The 20,212-nt window shown below is 37.0% G+C and overlaps 2 protein-coding genes and 1 long non-coding RNA gene across 4 annotated transcripts; 2 read left to right on the forward strand and 1 right to left on the reverse strand.

The window, feature by feature from the left end:
• Window positions 1-4,201: 4,201 nt before the first annotated feature.
• On the forward strand, window positions 4,202-6,173 carry LOC110712514. The gene is made up of 6 exons (XM_021890977.1): window positions 4,202-5,132; window positions 5,225-5,328; window positions 5,409-5,501; window positions 5,687-5,740; window positions 5,782-5,973; window positions 6,024-6,173. Exons 1-6 carry the CDS (start codon window positions 4,202-4,204, stop codon window positions 6,171-6,173), a joined length of 1,524 nt encoding a protein of 507 aa, XP_021746669.1.
• A 1,163-nt stretch (window positions 6,174-7,336) lies between these two features.
• On the forward strand, window positions 7,337-9,938 carry LOC110712542. The gene is made up of 2 exons (XR_002509603.1): window positions 7,337-7,543; window positions 9,316-9,938. It is a non-coding gene; the product is annotated as an uncharacterized LOC110712542 (long non-coding RNA).
• Window positions 9,939-10,461: 523 nt separating this feature from the next.
• On the reverse strand, window positions 10,462-19,897 carry LOC110712405 (pre-mRNA-splicing factor CWC22 homolog). Of its 2 annotated transcripts, XM_021890865.1 has the most exons (12): window positions 18,608-19,897; window positions 17,439-17,487; window positions 16,400-16,825; window positions 15,361-15,677; window positions 15,039-15,233; window positions 14,761-14,952; window positions 14,585-14,659; window positions 14,445-14,511; window positions 13,294-14,344; window positions 13,141-13,197; window positions 11,249-11,323; window positions 10,462-10,971 (listed from the first exon to the last, which is right to left on the reverse strand). In XM_021890865.1, exons 1-12 carry the CDS (start codon window positions 18,962-18,964, stop codon window positions 10,902-10,904), a joined length of 2,931 nt encoding a protein of 976 aa, XP_021746557.1. In that variant the 5' UTR covers window positions 18,965-19,897; the 3' UTR covers window positions 10,462-10,901. The 2 variants fall into 2 exon arrangements, with proteins under 2 accessions (XP_021746557.1, XP_021746558.1); XM_021890866.1 differs by lacking the exon at window positions 11,249-11,323 and having other exon boundaries at window positions 18,608-19,896.
• Between the last annotated feature and the right edge of the window lie 315 nt (window positions 19,898-20,212).

The raw sequence follows: 20,212 nt of genomic DNA on the forward strand, positions 1-20,212 counted from the left end.
CTAATAATGGAGGTTAGAAAAACCTCCTAAGGGAGAAACCTTAGAGGGAAAAAAAACCTTCCCAAGGAGAAAACCTAGTTAGAACATTAATCATTATTCCATAATTCTTAATTCTAAACTACAAATATAAATTAGATTTGCACATTTGTCAAAATACAACTTTGACCATCAATATCTATAATTAGAGGTTATTAGTAAAAATTATGAAAAAAAATTAATTTATAAATTTAGACTTTATGACAAATCAAATTACACACTATCTCCGTTTCATATTATTTGCAACGATTTGACATAAAGTAGAGAAAAAAAATGTCTAATTGTTGCAAATAATATGAAACGGAGGTAGTATTATATGATCATATTTATATACTATATATTAGTAAAAAAAATTATGTCAGTAATGACATAGGAATAGTGGAAACTCCCAATGACAGGCTAAAGTCGTATCACCTAATCAAAAGTAATTCCTAAATCCTCTAACTAATGTAGATAGGGAAGTAGGATCGAATCCACAGAGAAACGAGTCTTTCTATTCCTAATTAGTTAATATAATCTAGATTATAAAGTAATCAAAATATAATAATCGAAGGAAACTAAACTACTAAAAGTAAAAGTGGGAAAAAATAAAAGTAGGAGGAGAAACAATGAATAAAAGGCCTAGGGCATAGGTTCAACAATAAATAATATTCCAGGGTAAAATATAATAATCAATCATCAATGCATAAATTAATCAGATCATAAAGGACTTTCGCTAAGTATTACAATCACACAATTAATTTACCGGTATTAAATCTCATCTATCGAATCTCGACTTAACCATTTATAAATTAACCTGCCTATTAAAACTAGACCTAAACATTAATTCTCATCTCTCGAATCTCGAATCAATATTGTCAAACTCATGCATAAAAGATCTGCGCAAATCTAGTCACAGAACATTAAATCAATCAATAGGAAATTAATCTAGCATTGATAATTAACAACAATAAATTACCCCTTCATATTATTTATGGATCCCCATAATATCACAAATTTCCATATGTTGTGTGGCTGGGGTTACTCGATCGATCGATCGATCAAGGTTTATGTGGCCGGGATAACTTAGTCAGTCATGGATTAATCAATTGGTCACGGGTTACTCAATCAGTGTTTTAGTGTATGTCATCTTGCCACACGATATGGCTGACCACACCAAAAAGCGTTGTATAACAAGTAGTAATTTGTATTCTAGTTCGTAGTCAAAATTAAAGGAAAACCATATAATGAATAGGTGTGTCAATGGGGCGGGTCAAGTAGCACGGTCTCAATTTATCCAATGGTGGGATGGAGATGAGGATAAAAACCATACCTGTCATGGATGATGGGCGGAGGTGAATTTTAGGTTTGTACTCGTTATACAATACTTTTTTCTTTAATTTGAACTAACACTGAGAAATAATTTCAGACTTTAATCCGAATAATAAAAAAGAAAGATAGAAAAATCCGAAGGAAACACAAAACAATTAATTTTAACATGTGTGCATAGAGCCATAGTGTTAGGCCATATGTATAGCTATTGGGCCATTGTTATGTTACGAGCCCTAATCTCTCTAGGTTGTATATATACTTGTGCATATGCTAATACAAACTACACTACTCTATTCTCTCTAAACTCTTTATTACTTGCTTGATCGTAATGGGTGAAGAAGGCAAACTTGATTCATCTTCCCCTTTTACCTTGACGTCGGTGACCAACCGGGAAACCTAATCACACATGTGGTTTTGAAGGCCGACAACTACCTTGCTTGGTCTCGAGAAATTACCCTCTCTTTGAAATCTCGCAGGAAGTACGGATTTATCGATGGAACTATCTCTAAGCCGCCAGAGAAAAAGAAGTTACGTGACTGGGATACTGTGAACTCCATGTTAGTTTCATGGATTTTGCGTTCTATTAATCCAAAGCTAGCATCTTCCATTCCCTATTTCGAGGAGGCAAAGAAACTCTGGGATTATTTGGAGAAGAGGTTTTGCGAGGCTAGTGGACCTCGTCTACAGCAATTACGCACCTCTATCACTAATTGCAAGCAATCTAAAACTATGTCTGTCGAGGAGTACTATACTACTTTGATGGGGTATTTCGATGATCTTCTTCGTCTCAAACCCCCTCACAGTTGTGAATGTGTAAATTGTTCGTGTAACGTGGCTGAGAAGTATGAACTTGACAGGGACGAGGAGAAATTGCATCAATTTTTGATCGAAATTGATGATGATAAATATTCTGTTGTGCGCACTAACCTCCTGTCTCAACAACCTCTGTCGACCCTTGATCGTGCTTATCAAGCTTTCCTTCGGGAGGAACATTCCCATAGCATTGCTCAAGGGAAGTCGCATACAGAGAAAGTCAAGGCCGATGTCTTTGCTCTCTCCTCTAATCGGCGTTCTTTTCAATTCACTCCTCGGGTTGATAAATCAAAATTGTTTTACTCTCATTGTAAGCGATTGGGACATGATAATTCTGGTTGCTTCATGCTCCACCGATACCCTGATTGGTGGCTGGAAAAATACGAAAAAAGGGGGACCGCAACCTCTGTTAGCAGCCTACGGGCCATGGCAACAAGCCATCTGCTACGGCTGCTGCCCCTGCCCCTGCTTCTCTTGCTGTTGCTGCTGACTCCACCAAACCACGGGCTTGGGAAAATGATGTTGGTAGTCTGCTTGGGGCTTCTTCTAGGCCCTCCTAAGATACTCTTTCCGCTTTATCAGACCTCCAACTTTAACATGTTCGTACGCTTTTAAATATGGTTAATAGTCACCAACAAGATAAGATGACTGGTGAGCCTATTTCTTTGCCTTAGATAGTCGATACCGGCGCTTCTCATCATGTTACCGGGAATAACTCTTGTTTAATGAATGTGCAATACATTTCTCCTTGTCCCGTTAGCCTCCCAGATGGTGCTCACGTTATGGCTACTAAGGAGGGTCGAGTGTGTTTAGCAGATGGCATTATACTTGAGAATGTTTAATTTTATTTGTTCCCAAATTATATTGAAATTTAATATCGGTGTCTAAAATGATTGATGACTTTGAATGTTTTTTCCAATTCACTGACTCTTTTTTTGTGCTATACTGGACCAACATTCGGGGAGCCTGATTGGAGTCGGTGAACAAATAGATAGACAATACTACTTCTGGCGAATTCCTAAAGCATGTGCGGTGACCAATCCAGAAGTCTCTACCTTTGAGTTGTGGCATCGTCGTATGGGGCATCCGTCGGACAACATTGTCAAGTTAGTGCCTGCTATTAGTGGTAATTCTAGTAGTAAATCATTGAATAAAGCTTGTATTGTTTGCTCGCAAGCTAAACAATCACGGGATAGTTTTCCTATTAGTGATAGAGCTAGTCGCATTTTTGAAATGATACATTGTGACCTGTGGGGGTTTTATAAGACGCCTTCTACTTATGGTGCTCACTATTTTTTGACTATTGTTGATGACTATTCGAGAGGTGTATGGATTTATTTATTGAATGACAAAACTGAACTTTATTCTTCCTTTTGCTCTTTCTTTGCTATGATAAAATGTCAATTTGATGTCACTGTGAAATGTTTGCGGAGTGATAATGGAACGGAATTTAAACCCATGCTCCCTTACTTTGATGAACATGACATTCTCTTTCAAACTTCTTGTGTCGGTACCAACAACAAAATGGGAGGGTCGAGCGTAAACACCAACATATTTTAAATGTTAGTCGTGCTTTGATGTTTCAAGGAAATTTGCCGATAGCTTTTTGGGGAGTGTTTTTTGGGGCGGTTTATTTAATTAACCGCGCTCTATCCCGTTTGTTAGCCAATAAAACCCCATATGAACTTCTTTTTGGCAAAGCCCCTTCTTTTGATGAATTACAGGTGTTTGGGTGTCTTTGTTTTGCTCATAACCAAAAAGCTAAGGGTGACAAATTTGCTCCTAGCACTCGTAAGTGTGTTTTTGTGGGATACCCTCGTGGCAAGAATGGTTGGAAGGTCTATGACTTAGAGACAGGTGATATCTTTGTCTCATATGATGTTAAGTTTCGTGAAGATGAATTCCCATTTATGCATAGTGAAGAACCGAATGATCCTCTTGTTAGTGCCAAAATGGTTGAGAGGGGGGGTTGATGTTGATTTTTTAGATGATCTTGAGAAAGTGCTCGAAATTGGAAAAGTATCTACTGTGCACGGTTCTAATGACAGCAGCCCGCAACCCCCTTCACCATCTGCTACTACTGCTGTACCTGCATCTGCTGCTAGCTTCAGGACAACAGCTGCCTCAGGGTTGGATGTTGTTGGCAGCATGGTCTGCGGCTGCAAGCATAGACCGCATCCACCACGTGGCTTCTTCGGCCTCTTCCACTGAAGGCAGTCCGCAAGGTAACACAATAGCTGCCACATACTCTCCTTCTCATGCCTTGGGCCGTGGCCAACGTCCTAAGCATCCACCGAATTGGCACAAAGATTATGTCGCACATGCTATCTCTAGCCCATCTATCTCCTCCCGTTCATCGTCTACTCCATGCTCCTTAGGTACTCCCTATCCTTTAGCACATTTTGTGAATTGTGATAAATTTTCTTTGCGACACCGTGTTTTTATTGCAGCTGTGGATACTGTGGTAGAGCCACGTAATTTCAAAGAGGCTAAGAAAGATGAAGGGTGGAGAGAGGCGATGCAAAAAGAAATTTCTGCTTTAGAAAATAATCACACTTGGGTAATGGAGAAATTACCTCCGGGCAAGAAGTCTCTTGGGTGCCGATGGGTTTACAAGGTCAAACTCAATTCTGATGGCTTTATTGAGAGGTTAAAAGCTCGTCTCATTATTTTTGGTAACCATCAGGTCGTGGGTATTGATTATAACGATACGTTTGCTCCCGTTGCTAAAATGGTTACTGTTCGTGCTTTTCTTGTTGTTGCTACTGCGAAAAATTGGGAATTGCACCAAATGGTTGTTCACGACGCCTTTCTCCATGGTGATCTTGATGAGGAGGTTTATATGACACCCTCGCCTAGTTTTCATGGTTCTAAGCCGGGTTTGGTGTGTCGTCTTCGAAAATCTTTGTATGGTCTCCGGCAAGCACCCCGTTGTTGGTTCTTTAAGTTGGCCTCTTCTCTGAAAAGGTACGGTTTCATACAATCGTACTCTGATTACTCTCTTTTTACTCTGCAAGTTGGGGCTATTCAACTTAGTGTTCAGTGTATGTTGATGATTTAATAGTATCTGGTAATGATTCTGCTGCAATTACATCATTCAAATCATACCTGAGTGACTGTTTTCATATGAAAGATTTGGGTGTGTTGAAATACTTTCTTGGTATTGAGGTTGCACGTAGTCCGGAGGACATATTTTTATGTCAACGGAATTATACTCTTGATATTATTGTGGAATTCTGGTTTGCTAGGGGCACGTCCTGAGTACTCCTATTGAGCAGAATCATATTCTAGCTAAATCAGAGTCTCCTCTTATTTCTGATCGTGAAATGTATCGTCGTCTTGTGGGCCATTTGATCTATTTATCTTTCACGAGACCTGATTTGGCTTGCGGTTCATATCTTGTCTCAATTTATGCAACAACCGCGTCAGGATCATTGGGAGGCCGCTCTTCGTACGGTGCGTTACTTGAAAGGATGTCCGGGTCGGGGAATCCTTTTAAGCTCTGATTGTGATCTACGTATTACAGGTTGGTGTGACTCGGATTGGGCTAGTTGTCCTTTGGCAAGATGATCTATTTTTGGTTGGTTGGTGTTTCTTGGTGCTTCCCCTATATCTTGGAAGACTAAGAAGCAGGACACTGTGGCTAAGTCTTCTGCAGAGGCCGAATTTCGTTCAATGTCTAAAACCACTAATGAGTTGAAGTGGTTAAAGGCTCTACTTTTGAGTTTGGGAGTCTCTTATCCCCGCGCAATGAGTTTGCTTTGTGATAGTCATCTGCATTGTATATTGCGCGGAATTCGGTCTTTCATGAGCGTACTAAACATATTAAGGTTGATTGTTATTATGTCCGCAATGCGATTCAGGATGATATTATTAGTCTGTCGTATGTGAAAACGACGGATCAACTTGCGGATATTTTCACTCAGGCATTGAACAAACAACAATTCTTGTATTTACTTGGCAAGTTGGGCATTTGTATAGCTATTGGGCCATTGTTATGTTACGAGCTCTAATCTCTCTAGGTTGTATACATACTTGTGCATATGCTAATACAAACTACACTACTCTATTCTCTCTAAACTCTCTAGGTTGTTCTTATTTTTATTTTTTTTACATTTTTTTTCTTTATTTTTCTCAACCAATTACATATTGACACGTGTGCAAAAAAAAAATAATCACAAATGTTTACCTGATTTACCGGTTGTAAGTCCTTTGGGTGCAATAGAAATTAAATCCCCTAAAGTTGGGAGTGATAGATAATAAATGAAAGTTGGGATTAATCGGCGAATGAGACAAAGTTCAGATTAATGGGAGCAATTTTTCCTTAGAAAAATTAACAATTTTTGTTGAACTAACAAGTGTGCAAATAAAAAAACATTAAAAAAAAAACAAGTGTACAAATAAGCCTCAAGACTTAGCCCTATGTGCAAATTAACCCCCTTACTATTAGTTGTTTCAAATTTAGCCCGTAATATCTTTTGTAATATGTGCAAACAACACAGACGTAGTATATGACATTTTCCAGCCACATCTATCCTAAAAAGTTTAATTAGTTCAGAATACAATTATAATTTTTCAATTTTATCGGAATACAACCATATTTTACCACTATATAGTACAACCTTTACACATTTAAATATGAAGAATTTATAAACAAAACATCGAAGTATATAAAACATGTAAAACGTCATTATTTATAAACAAAACATCATTGAATACAAAACACTTTTATGACATAAGATAAATCAGATCAGTCTAAGATTTACTCTGATTTTGTGTTAGATCAGTGACACAAGTGGTTGTTTTCCGGTAGAATTTGTGCATTAAGATTAGATAAATTTTACTGGTAATTAAATTGCTTAATTTTCAAAATAGTGGGTTTAATTTGCTGCAATTAATAGTAAGAGGGCAGAGGGCTAATTTGTACATAGTACTCAAGTATTGGGGCTCATTTGCCACATATTCCTAAATGTTACTAACAACCCTTTGAAAAACAGATTAATACAGGGAGAGGTAAGAATTCCCTTATGGCCTGTTTGGATAAGGGGATTTCATTTGAAATTCTTATTTGGGCCAAATGGCCTGTTTGGATAATACAAGCATTTGGATTTGTATTTGGGTCAAATCCATGCAAATCCAAGCCTTTACAAAATTAAGTCCAACTCAATAATTTACAAATTCCATCTCACATATTGTCATTTCAAATTATTTACTTGCCCTAATTTTCTCTCTCCTAGTCTATTCTATTCACGATGCTGCTCCATTTTCTCCTCCTCCATTGAAGCAGCTCCATTTTCTCTCTCCTTCATTGAAGCGGCGCGTGTGAGCTTCCATCATTGAACCGGTTTGTGAGCTTTTATCCTCCATTGAATTAGCTTTTGAGGTAATTCTTCTTAACTAATCGAAAATCAATTTCATAATCTAGGGTTTATCGATTATACACATTTTCTATTTCAAAATTTCGGGTTTATCAATTAAAATCAATTTCATAATCTAGGGTTTATCGGTTATGTGGTACAATTTGTGTTTTTGTTTCTTTTTATTATAGAAATAGTTGATTTGTTGTTTAATTTGCAATTTGGTTGTTCAATTTCATATTTTAATGCTTGATTTGTTGTTGTATGTTGCTGCTTTCTGCTTGTAATCTACTTTAATTTATGTTTTTATTATTTAAACGACATGTATGTTGTTGCATGTTTGAATTCTGCTTGTATGTTGCTGTAATACTTTGATTATGAACTTGTATGTTGCTTCTTGTATGAACTTGAAAGAGCTTGTGCTTTATATCTATTTGATCTAAAGTATGGAGTATGCATAATGTTACTGATATGACCAAATTGAGGGTTGTATAAGGTCATATCACTATTACAATACATTTCTAATAATTAAATATACGGAGACAGTAAGTTCAAGCTAAGAGAAATACATTTCTAATAACTGTCCTACTTTACCTAAATGTGCTGCTTGCCTTGCTGTTTATACAAAGTAACTCAAAAGAACAACAGGGCCTTGTTGTATTAATAGGCAGGGTATTGGACAACTATTAAAATGTGCTACGTAAATAATAATTTCAAACCATACATGTTCCTAATTTCTTAAAATCTATAAATTTTTCACATGAGAAGTATAATGTGACAGCATGATTATTATAAAGTATGGAGTATAATAAATGAAGATAGCATAAGAAGGAATTTTGTGCTACTTGCCTCTCCGTTCAAGTGTGTGCCTCTTTCATTTTGTTTACTTGATTTGCTTGAGTTGTTTGAAATTTGGCTTCACTAGATAAACTCAGTTTAGTTAAATTTGGCTTGAATGTTTTAGGATGTCTGATTTGAATATACAAGAGTCACGTAAGCGCCCAAGGGATGATGATGATGAAATGGACTTAGTTGTGATGGTTTTAGGTTTTATTATGGTAGTAGTAGGAGCATGGTATGGTAAGAAATATAGATTAAAGGAGATAACATGGAATGAATCCGAGCGTGCTAGAACAAGAGCTACATGGATGAACACTTTGAGGAATGATTAGGAATTTTAGGATTTATGAAGTGGATATAAGTTCAGCGGTTTGAAATGTTGTTTAAGTATTTAGATTAATGAACTTGAAAGATGGTTCATGTACTTCCTCTGAGCAACATCTTATTCATTTTTTATGCCGATCACCTGTCTGTTGTATTACCTTGAAGAAAGTTTTTGATTTGTTTGTCTTATAGCAGCAATAAGTATGATTACATCAGTTCTATCATTTTCTCTTCCAATCTTCTCAAAGTCTACCAGATCATATTTTTTTGCCTAACTGCTTTAATAATATGACATATTGCAGGAAAATTATAATATTATGTAATCTATGTCAAACCATTTTATACAAAAAACAATCATAATATTATAAAAGTGTTGAAATCAATAGATGTTAAAGGCTAGCAACTGACTTATATTCAGTGAGGAGGAATGGTTTACAGCTTGCAATTATCAGTTATTTGCTCAACAAGAACAAAATGAGTTAAGTGGTTCAAAGTTACTGCTATTCTGCAATACTGCTATATTGTTTCCCTGTTACTGCTATAATGCCCTGTTACTGCTATACTTCCCTGTTACTGCAATACTTAGAATATGGCATTTGTAATCTGAATTTGTATGATCTTCTTTTGTTAACAGGAAACGCCTGCTGCATCTGCATATCAAAACAAATGCATCGAGAATTGGGATGACATTTGTACCTTGTTTGCACCTGATAGAGCAATAGGAGATGGTGCTGAGCAACATGAAGAAGCTGCTGCAGCAATGGAGAATGAAAATGATAATGCAAGTACATCAGAAACGGCTTCCGGAGATTCAAATAAAAGGTTAAAAAGGGATCGTCTTGCAGATGCTGTGAGTAGCTTTGCTGAATCTTTCAAGGAGTACGTGAGTAAATCAACAAGGCCAACTAGTCAAGAAATCTACAAGGAAGTGTGTAGTGTACTTGGAATATCTCGACACCAAGCTTTGAGGGCGGTTAAGAGATTCTTAAATGGCACATTCGAGGAATTTGACATGCTGAAAAATTTACCCGATGATCAAAAATTAGATTGGATCATTTTGTGTAATGATGAGTAGTAGTGTTGTAAGTTAAGAGATAATTAGAGTTAAGTTGGAACTTAGGTATTGAAATTTAGAATTTGGAATTCCATTGTTTCCCAAACAACAACTAGAATTTGAAATTCTAGAATTGAAATTCTCTTGTTTCCCAAACAAGTATTTGAATTTGAAATCCTAAATTTGAAATTATCATATTTCCCAAACAAATGATTTGAATTTGAAATGTAGAATTTCAATTTCGGAATTTGGATTTTATTATTTGAAATGAAATCCGCATATCCAAACGCAAGGTTACGTAGTTTAGTAAGCGACTCGCAAAACTCTTAATTCTAACACTAAGCTAGATTTGGTGAATATTAGTTGGCCTCGCAACACCCTTAATTCAAACACTAAGCTAGGTTTGGTGAATTTTAGTTGGCCTTAGGTGTAATAGGACTTTTTGTACAAGGCAAACAAAACAACTCATGCAACACATGAGCTTTAATAATTCATTTGAGCTTCTAAGCAAAGTAGATCTCAACAGAGCGAATCACGTGTGAACAGAGCAATTATTAATACTCAGGAGAGCAAAGCATGGCTGAATAAATTTCAGCAGAGTAGACCACAGTAGCTCAAAAGAACAAGCACTAAGAGTATTTATGATCAAAGTCACATGTTACCAGAAGTATACATCGAACTGTTGGATTTTTAGATTTTTAGGAAGACAAGTGAGATGAATTATTACTCAGGTGTAACCGTGTAAGTCATATACTCCACAGCACATTGCTTTAGATTGATAAACTAACATGTAGAAAACTATATTGAGTGTGGGGAAACATGATACAACCTTATATCAGTTTTACAAAATTTGTAGGTACAATGAAGAGACAAGAACGCCTAAAATCACACAAGGAATACACACCAAAAGGCAGAAAAACCCTCTGAATATCTACTTTAGCAACCCAAGAACGCATCCTGAACTTCACTGCTTCGCACATATCTTTCAGCAGTAATCTTGAATTCGAGTATTCAAGGGTCTGCAAGCACCATCATACAATGAGTTTATCCTCACATCCACATGAAGGGGCTTTAAACTCATTGGAATCTGCCAAAGCTCAAAACTTTTGCGGAAAGAAGCACTTCATCCATCTCTGATAACATCATTCAGCGCAGTGTACATTTGATCATCTCCGACGACGGATCGGTGATCTTGACTTTGACTTTGACCTTGACCTAGATCTTGACCTTCTCCCCCTGCGTAGAAATTTTAAAATTATGACAATTTGTGCAGCTTTATAATAATTGGCAGACTTTACCTTCACCTACACTAATCAGTGTTAGTAATACACAGTTTTCTCCTATTACATACGTATTATACTGCTGTCACCCCAAAATAAATACAATATAATGATAACTAAAAAGCTGATCTTTTACAGTTGTTCCCCTTTCTTCTGGTTTCTGCTTTTTATTCGGTTTTGCAACAGATAACTAAAAAGGACTAAAGAAGTTTAAACATCACACCAAAGCATACCTGCTATCGTCAAGAGAAGGGTAAGGAGAATGCCTGCGCTGTGAATGCTTGCTATGAGGAGACCGTGAAACTTGTCTAAAAATGAAAACATCCATTATACAGATCCCAAGAGCAATGTCTTTATATATAAGACATGACGCTAAGCCTTAATCACTACAGGACTAATAAAGAACAAGCACCCTTGAAATGAACATTGGCTTATCGACAGGAAACTGAACCGTCTACACTCTACAGGTAAAAGGAGAAGGGTGTTTACTGTTTACTATGTCACTTGGAAGACTCTAAAAGCATGAAGTTAAGTGCCATACTAAATAAACATAAGACAAGCCAAGACGTTACTTTCCAATGCACCCTGGATAGCGTGCAAAGGCTACATAATCACTTTCATATAGCATTATGTCCTAACCCCAGCAAACATACATGCACGCAATGCTGAGAGAGAGAGAGAGACTCCTACGGAGGCAGATTCACCCTACCCTTACTAGTCAAAGATTATAGGAGAGACCCATAAGAAAATCTAATCCCAAATGAAAAGCAAAAATTGCAAGTACAAGCCAAAGCTACTGGTCAAGCAAAACATATCAATGCGACAATACTAGTTGACATTTAATAAATTGAATATTAAAAGAATATGGTTAGCAATGTTAAAATAAAAACTGTAGTCATGATGTAACATTAGCAACAGTAGCAGCAACCACAGGAGTACAGTACAACCTACAACCACAGGTAGTGAGGTAGATAGGGTAAAAAAAAGGTACACAAACGTACAAATAACAATATAAGTCCTGATAAGTAAACAAAAATATACAGGCACAAGGTATCAGTGAGAGGAAAGTGGCCAACCACTTTAGGAATTTCAAAATAAAAATTGAAATTTATGTTATACTTGTGAGTTTTATCATGATTACAGCAATATCTCGCAGAAACACTGTAGCCAGATACAGAGTACTAATCAATTAATTGACATACATATCAGTATATCACAACATTTTACACACTCAGTTTTGCTATTAGCCAAGAAAAAGCATTTGAAGAACAAAGATTCAACAAGAACTACAATGCAACACAATGCTAAACTTAAGGCAGTTTAGCAAGAGTTACATCAGTCGTCAATGCACTAGGATTTTATTTTGATTTATCAAGCTTAAATTGAGCCAACCAAGATAGCATAAAAAATGAACACCAACCGCACAAGCTTGTGCAAAATCTAATAAGCATACATCACATTTTTGTATTAAACCAAATCTCTTGTATGTAAGAGACATGTGGACAGTATATGACAAAGCATATAAGACAAACTCCAATTATCTATTTCTACAACCACATAGCAACCCAGGTATAGACAGTTACACAAGAGTTCGAATCAAAGTTTCATTTCAGCTACAATAGTTAAACAGGAAACTGTATCAAAATTGTATCCAGAAATAATTCCCTTTCAGATGCCAAGCAAATCTTGAATTATGCTAAAAAGAGGAAAAACAAGAAAAGAAATTGGCAGTTCCATGGTAAGATTGTTGTGAGGTACTGTATAACAGAGGTGACTTATTTAAGGAAAAATAGAACACTTAAGTTTCTAATTCATCTTGGGTACTACATATGGGATTCATCATTCAAGAGGAGGGACAAAAGTTGCTGCTTAAGTTCTCAGATCCATCAAGATACATATGCTCTATCAAATACAAATCGGTTATCAAATTAAATCAGCAGAAAATACTTCAGAGAAAAAGCAGCCAATAATTCCAAGAAAATTACCACATCCAAATGCACTCTCCTTTATATAGGAAATCAGTAACCCAAGGAAAATCTTATACACGTTCAACATTCAAAATGATAATAAATATAAAAAGATACACTTAGGGATATGTATGACGTAGAAACCATTTGGTACATACCTTCGCTTAGACCTGACAGGAGAAGGAGACAAATTACGCCTTTTTGAATGAACCTTCCTGTAATATAAAACAAAATAATGTTACAAAATACAAATGAGCAATGGCAAGTACCAGAGACACAGGAGGGGGATAATAGAAGGGTACTTAATCAACCTTTTAGAGTCGTTAGAGGCATCATCATCAGAACCATCTGAAGCTACTCCGCTTTCCTCATTTTTCCTACCTCTACCAACTGATGAGGAACGCCTTCGTTTGTGCCTACTTGCATCACTTGAGGACTTGTGTCTTGATTTATCACCTTTATCATCCTTTGTTCTCTCTTTTTTCTTGTCAGCATCATCTTTACCGCTTCTCTTCCTGTCTCTCTCCCTTTCTTTTTTGCCATCCTTGTCTTCGTGGTGAGGAGACCTTCTAGAATCTGATTCCCTTGTTTTCTCCGTGTGTTTATCATCTTTCTCTTTCGACCTCTCTCTTGAAATATTATAATCCTCTGTTTTATCCTTCTTTTGACGCTTTGGATCTCGTCTACCACGAGTCTCCTCCTTCCCAGCTTCCCTTTCCTTACCAACCTCTTTCTCCTTATAACTTTCTTTTCCAGATGAGCTCCTCTTACTTTCATGTCTATCACGTCTTTTGGCATCTCTTTCCTGGGTATCATCTTTGGCTGAATTTCTCACATATTCTTTCTCAGTGAGAACATCTGGCCCACTTAAAGTTGCTTTGCGACCACTATCTATTAAATTAGCAGATTCAGACTTAACAATAGATTGTTCATCAGCAACAACACCATCACCTTTCCTACCCACAGACACGGAACTTCTAGAAGAGGATTGCTGAACCTCTTTATTCAACTTAGAAGCAGGAAAATCATGGTTGCCATTACTACGATCACCTTCAGAAGCAGCCACATGTTTTCTGTAGTCTTCAAGTTCTGGCTGTCGGTGACCATTCTCTCCAGCTACTTTGTCAGACTTGGACATGCTTGAAGTCTGGTATTCATCTTCATCATCAGAGGAATAATTTGCCAGGCCTAAAACATTCCCATCCCCAGGAGTACCAGAACTAGAGTCTCCACTAACAAGTCCCTCGGATGCTTTTGCTTTTACAGGAATAAGGACCTTAGCAGAAGCCTTAAGAGCTGGAACAGTTGGACGTGGTGGTGATGTTTTGAGAATTGGAACATGGTTCTCAGGTCTAGCCAAAGCTGTTAGAAACAGCACCAAATCAAAGGGCCAAGATGTCAGGTAAATATCGTAATAGATGGGAAAAAAAACACATGTGCATGCAAGCATCATAACAATTACCATCAGCAGCAAGATCATCTTCACTAAGTACTTTTGTGGCAATTTCATCAAAAAGCTCATCAGTTACCTATGTGCACAATGAAAAAGTCAATAAACCCAGAAACATGAAAATGAAGACAACTTTCAACTCCCATAGCAACCTTCAAGAGAACTTCAGTCAAAACACGTTTTATTTCCTGGTTGATGGCAGCAGTTTTCTGTACTTCTTCATAGTCCTAAGAGAAAGAAATCATTTTAAAATCAATAACATCAGGTCAAGACTAGTTAACATGATGCTGAACACTTTTAACCTGCTTAAAACAAACACAGGATATACCTCATCCTCCTCTTCAGCTGACTTAGCTGAATCCATGCTTTTACTGTCTGCCTGATCACCCTTCGCTGTCGACTTATCAATAATTTCATCTTCGTTTGATTGACTTTCCTCTTTAAAGGGCTTTGGTGCCGAACTTGTAATTGTTGCTTTATTCTTAATTATTTCCTCTCTTAGCCAGTTAGGCACTGCAGCCTAACAAGAACAAAAAAAGAGAAAATATGACTAAAATTTCTCAAATAAATAACAAAATTGACCCTTGTCAGAACAAAAGAAAATGCCTTTTTAGGACGATCAGAACTCAACGAAGCCCCATACGCATCAATGGGAAAAGCTGCAGTAGAATGAAGAGAACCTCCTGCACCCAAACCAACAGGTGAAGTAATGGATGGAACCGTTGGCTGAAAGCTTGGGCCTCGTCCAAACATAGGCGCAGGATGTCCAGGAAGTGGAGGTATACCTATAGACGGATCATGCTGCAATAATTTTAAAAAATAAGCCTATATTTAAGCAGATACTTAAAAAGTATACATAAAAAATGTCATAAGCTTATATCTAAGCAGATATTTAAAAGTAAACATATAAAAATGTCAAATCAAAGACCTGTGATGCTGACGGAAATGCAGGTGTAATAGGTGGATAGGATATGCCTGGTGTAACAGGAGCAGACCAGGCATGCAAAGAAGGCACAGCAGTAAAAGAATCTGTTCCTCTTACAGGACCTGATGAATCAGGATAGCCGGATTGCATCTTTGAATCACTTTCATGATTGTATCTTGGAGCAAAGCTAAGAGGTTGATCCATTGGATCCATTGCATGATTTCCATACGCAAACCGAGTATGATCCATCGGTACTGACCTACCATCAGCAGGAAGCAATGGATGTCCATGTTGCTGTCCCTGAGAGCCATCTTCCTTACCTGCCACATGTTTTGTAATCAACCAGCTGACAATATGACTTCAAATTCACACTAATATGCACTCATACTCTGCTTAAACCATCCTTTATGAGATGGGATAGAGATTTTACATTATAGCCAGAAATTTAGATATTGTTTTAAACTTGTAATGCATCTTTTAAACTACAGGCATAGCTTATTCTAGGTCATACCACTCTAAACACTAAAAAGGTTAAAACACCTCAATAGTCGCATCAGTAATACAGGCAAGCATCTGACAGTTGTATGCTTTATGAAATAGCTAAAATAAGACCTGGAGGAGTATGTAAGTGTAACTGTATCCTACATAACTGAATAAATTTGGAAAGCTTATAAACAATCAGAAGAATGAACTACACTGAATAATATATTTTTAACAAAAAAAAAGTTAAAAGGCAGCGTTGCATTGTTCTGTAATCCCAGAGAAGTGGCATTGCATCATTAATATACGAAGAACACCAAAACATCAAGACATAATTTAAAGGTGGTCTTCTTGAACAATGTGATTCATAAACTCTGCACAAAGACCTTCAATTCATAAAATGGTTCTTAAATGTCCTCTTCTGAGCCATTAGCTAAAAATCCAACATGTGGTTAAAGAGTAGTAGCTAGGATTTGAGTAGCCAGTCTTGTCATAGCTTTAGGCATAATCGTTCATGTGAGCTACTTCACATGAAAACACAAAACTCCAAGTTAATAATTACCTGGAACAGAAGAATAACTAGAAGGTACCTCCTGCTGATGAACAAAAGAACTTGTTGATCCTTGATGGCGAGGAAATGCAGCACTCATATCTCCACCAAGAGCTCCATCTTTAGTAGCGTATGAGAGATGCACATCTGGGGCATATGAACTGAAGGATGCAGGCTCCTGCTGATGAACCGTCGGTTGTCTATTTATAGGTGCAGCTGATCCTTGATAATTCTGATAGCCAGATGAGGGATAGGAAGCTTGCTGAGCATCTTGATAATGAGATTCAACAGGTTGGGCATACTGGTTTGCATAGTGCGATGGCTCTTCTTGCCGTACCACTGACGTGAACTGTGCCTGTTGAGGCTGACTTTCCATTGCAGACCTGGCAGATGCCCAAGCCCTTGCCTTGGCTTCCCAGTCTTCTTCATTTGCATGGGCTGTTTCATAGGAATAAAATCATTAAAGAGATGTCACCTAAGCTTATTTTGTCTGAACTTATTTACACAATAGAAAACTTTATATGTGAGAGTTTCATAACTTGATTTTCACTGTTGCTTATTGCTGAACTTGTCTGGAATTATTTAATTTAAACTTATCTGAAATCATCAAAACTTATATTGTCTTTATAAGTCAGAAGAAGTTGGACAGAACGGGACCAACGTACAAATAAACACTGCTAAAGAAGGTAAGAGCTGATATTAAGTTCATGAAAAGAAAAAAAAAAAAGGAAAACATTAGAGCCTAGAGGTTGAAGGTATAGTATGTCTATCTACAATCCTAAACATGAATCCTGATAAGATAAAGTTCCCAATGAAAAGACAATGAATATGGCCAATATAAATGCAATAGTGCAATACAATTAAGAATTGGACTATAGAAAAACATAAACAACTAATTATGCCCCTTTAGTAGTAGCCAAATTCACATAAGCATATTGCTGAAGGCATTGCAGAAGAAACATCTGACCATGCGGTAACTATCATAACCAAAGGAGACCAAAACTCAAGTAAAAAAAAAGTAATTAGGCATCAGAGTAACAAGATCGTTTACCTGGATATTCCCAACCTGCATGATGGTTCCAATTTGCATTTGTCCAATCCTGTAAATGTATAAAAAAAAACAATTAACAACTACTGGCAGTAAAAGAGTTATAATCATCACTCCAAGTCTAAATGAAACAGCTACATCTTCCAGTGAGAGTAAAACACGTTGGCCAGATGAAGAGGTATGCAAAACATCACTCTGTCCAATGCATAGCTGAGGTGTCATCAGGCCAAATTATCAATATAGCACTAAGTTACCTTCTCGATTTTTCCTTTCTTCCAGACTAAAAAAAGCAAGAGGCTAACAGGTGCTCATGGTATAGAACCACTAAACTGATAGTTTTGTAAATAAATTCAAACCAGCTCATTATTACATGTCTACATGATACAGCTAAATCTTAGGTGAAAGTAAAACATGTTGACCGGATGAAGAAGCATGCAAAACATTACTCTGCCCATTGCATAACTGAGGTGTCATCAGGCCAAATTATCAATATAGCACCAAGTTACCTTCTCGCTTTTTCCTTGCTTCTAGACTTAAAGAAGCAAGGGGCTAACAGGTGCGCGTGGTTCACCCTACAGTTTAACACCCTAAAATTTGACTCAATCACCATGTCCAACTATGGTAACAAGAAATCAAGCAAAATGTCCCTTACAAAAACTTATCATCTCGATAATATATGCAGCTACAATCGTCAATTCATTGAGCTTAATAACTCCAATCGCTTTTAACAAAAACTTCCATGCCGGTAAGACATGAAAAAACTTATCTCTAATCACTATCATCATATATTTCAGAGCTAAAATAAAAAATTACAGGATATCATATATTCTTCACAAGTCCTCGAACAAAGGCAACAACATTCGAGATTCAAAAATGTCGATTTATAACATTAACCCACAAAAACCATAGTAGTATACTAGTATACATAAACAATCAACCATAAAAGGAAGATAATTTAACAAAATGTCTATTAGAAATCCACACAGTTCAATAAAATTACAATATTCTCATATTCCTAAAAACGATTCCAATCAAAACAAAACAGCTTAGCTTAAACAATTCCAAGAAACCCTTAACAAAAAGAAAACCTACACTAAAATCAACTACACCCTAATTTAAATCAACCCCAAAAAACCCTAAAAATCAAAAACCCTAGAAAAAGAAAAACATACCTGATGCTGGTAAGGAGGAAGAGGGGGTGCTTGAGAAGGACGAGGGGGAGGCGGCGGCGGAGGAGGGTAAGCTTGCGCAGGAAAAGGCTGGTGAGAGTGCCCGGAATACGGCGGCGGCGGAGGTGGTGGGCCCCACTGATTCTGCTGCTGCGGCGGCGGAGGAGGGGAAGGAGAGTGAGAAGGGTGGTATTGAAATTGGCCGGAATACCAGGAGTTTGCCGGCGGAGGAGGAGGCGGTGCTTGATTGTGGTGAGGAAAATGGGGATCCGCCGCCATTGACGGCGGCGCTTGAGGTTGTGGCGGCGGTGGAGGAGGTGGTCTCATGTAATGGTGGTGCGGTTGATGGTAGGACTCCATTTTTATTTTCTCTCTCCTCTATTCTTTCGTTTCTCTCTGATATATGAATATGATGCAATTCTATTTGATTTGGGGGAAGAAGTGTCGCGCTTTTTTGAGGAGAGGAAGATTATTTTTTTCTCAAATTAATTTTTTGGCTTTTGGTCTGTTGCTTTATATTTCCGTCGCTTTCTAGTGATGACGCAACATAAGGGATTTAAACCGAGTTTTGGATATCACCACCCTAATTTTTACGAGGGAGCCCCAGTTTATTACCATGATAAATGAAATTTGATGATATAATGAAAATTCAGTAAATATTTTGCTTTGTTTTCCGTGAAATGACTTTAAAAAATATATTTCTACTCAGTTGGTAGGTGGCACTTATGGACCACAATTAACGCCAAGTTAACGAGGGCGTTAACTCTAGAAGACCAAGTATACATCGTCTTTCAAACTCTCCTTATTTTCTCTCTCATCTGTCATTGAAGTCAATGATGAAGCTTCCACCGCCATTGATCGATCTCTTGATTGGACGACTTCTTCTTCAACTATTTGATTTCCGACAACATTTAAGCTAATTAATCTTGTTACAAATTCAGCTAAAAAACAAATGAATCTGGAACAATAAAATTGAATTGAATTCTCAAAAATTCAGATTGGTATTTTTTCATTATTTTTTGTCCTTTGCTTCTTCCTACTCCATCTTCTTCATCCTTCATTCCTCCACCTTCTTCTTGCTTTCTTGCTCGTGAACACCATGTTACTACCACAATTTTGGCGAAAACGAAAACCCCAGTTGAAAAAGGTGAAAAGAGGAAAGGGTTACATCCTCCTGCCCAAATTTAATGAATTTTAATTGCCCAACTTCAATGGTGAGTGCTCCGATCTTAATTTTGTGATAGAGGAGAGCAATGTTCAGCTTTAAATTTACAAGAGAGAAATTTTTTTCTTTCTGAAAGAACAGGAGAGAAAACTAAAGAAGGAAAGAGAAAATGTTCAGAATATAACCAGAAGAGAGAGAAAATGTCATTTTTGCCTTGAAATTTTCAAATGAAATTACATCAAAACCCCTTGATAAACAAAACTTGTTTCTCATTCTGATAAACTTGAATTTGCTCAATTTTTACTCGTTCCAGTTAAGGTGGTCGATATATACTTTGTCTATCCATTATTTTGAATCAGCAGGAATTCAAATTAGTTAAATCAATTCGACTAGCTAAAATCAATGCAAACCAAATGGGTTTGGTACTTTGGTTCAAGTATGAT

This window comes from Chenopodium quinoa, unplaced genomic scaffold, assembly GCF_001683475.1.
Source record: "Chenopodium quinoa cultivar QQ74 unplaced genomic scaffold, ASM168347v1, whole genome shotgun sequence".
Lineage (NCBI taxonomy): Eukaryota > Viridiplantae > Streptophyta > Magnoliopsida > Caryophyllales > Amaranthaceae > Chenopodium > Chenopodium quinoa.

Excerpts from the sequence above, each read along its gene's own strand:
- LOC110712514 (XM_021890977.1), top strand. The coding sequence starts at position 4,202 with ATGACAGCAGCCCGCAACCCCCTTCACCATCTGCTACTACTGCTGTAC. Across the intron at positions 5,502-5,686 it reads GTGAAATGTATCGTCGTCTT|GTTGGTGTGACTCGGATTGG; the intron begins GTGGGCCATTTG and ends TACGTATTACAG. Across the intron at positions 5,974-6,023 it reads GAATTCGGTCTTTCATGAGC|GATGATATTATTAGTCTGTC; the intron begins GTACTAAACATA and ends AATGCGATTCAG.
- LOC110712405 (XM_021890865.1), bottom strand. The coding sequence starts at position 18,964 with ATGGAGTCCTACCATCAACCGCACCACCATTACATGAGACCACCTCCT. Across the intron at positions 17,488-18,607 it reads TTCCTCCTTACCAGCATCAG|GATTGGACAAATGCAAATTG; the intron begins GTATGTTTTTCT and ends ATACATTTACAG. Across the intron at positions 14,660-14,760 it reads CAGCTGAAGAGGAGGATGAG|GACTATGAAGAAGTACAGAA; the intron begins GTATATCCTGTG and ends TCTTTCTCTTAG.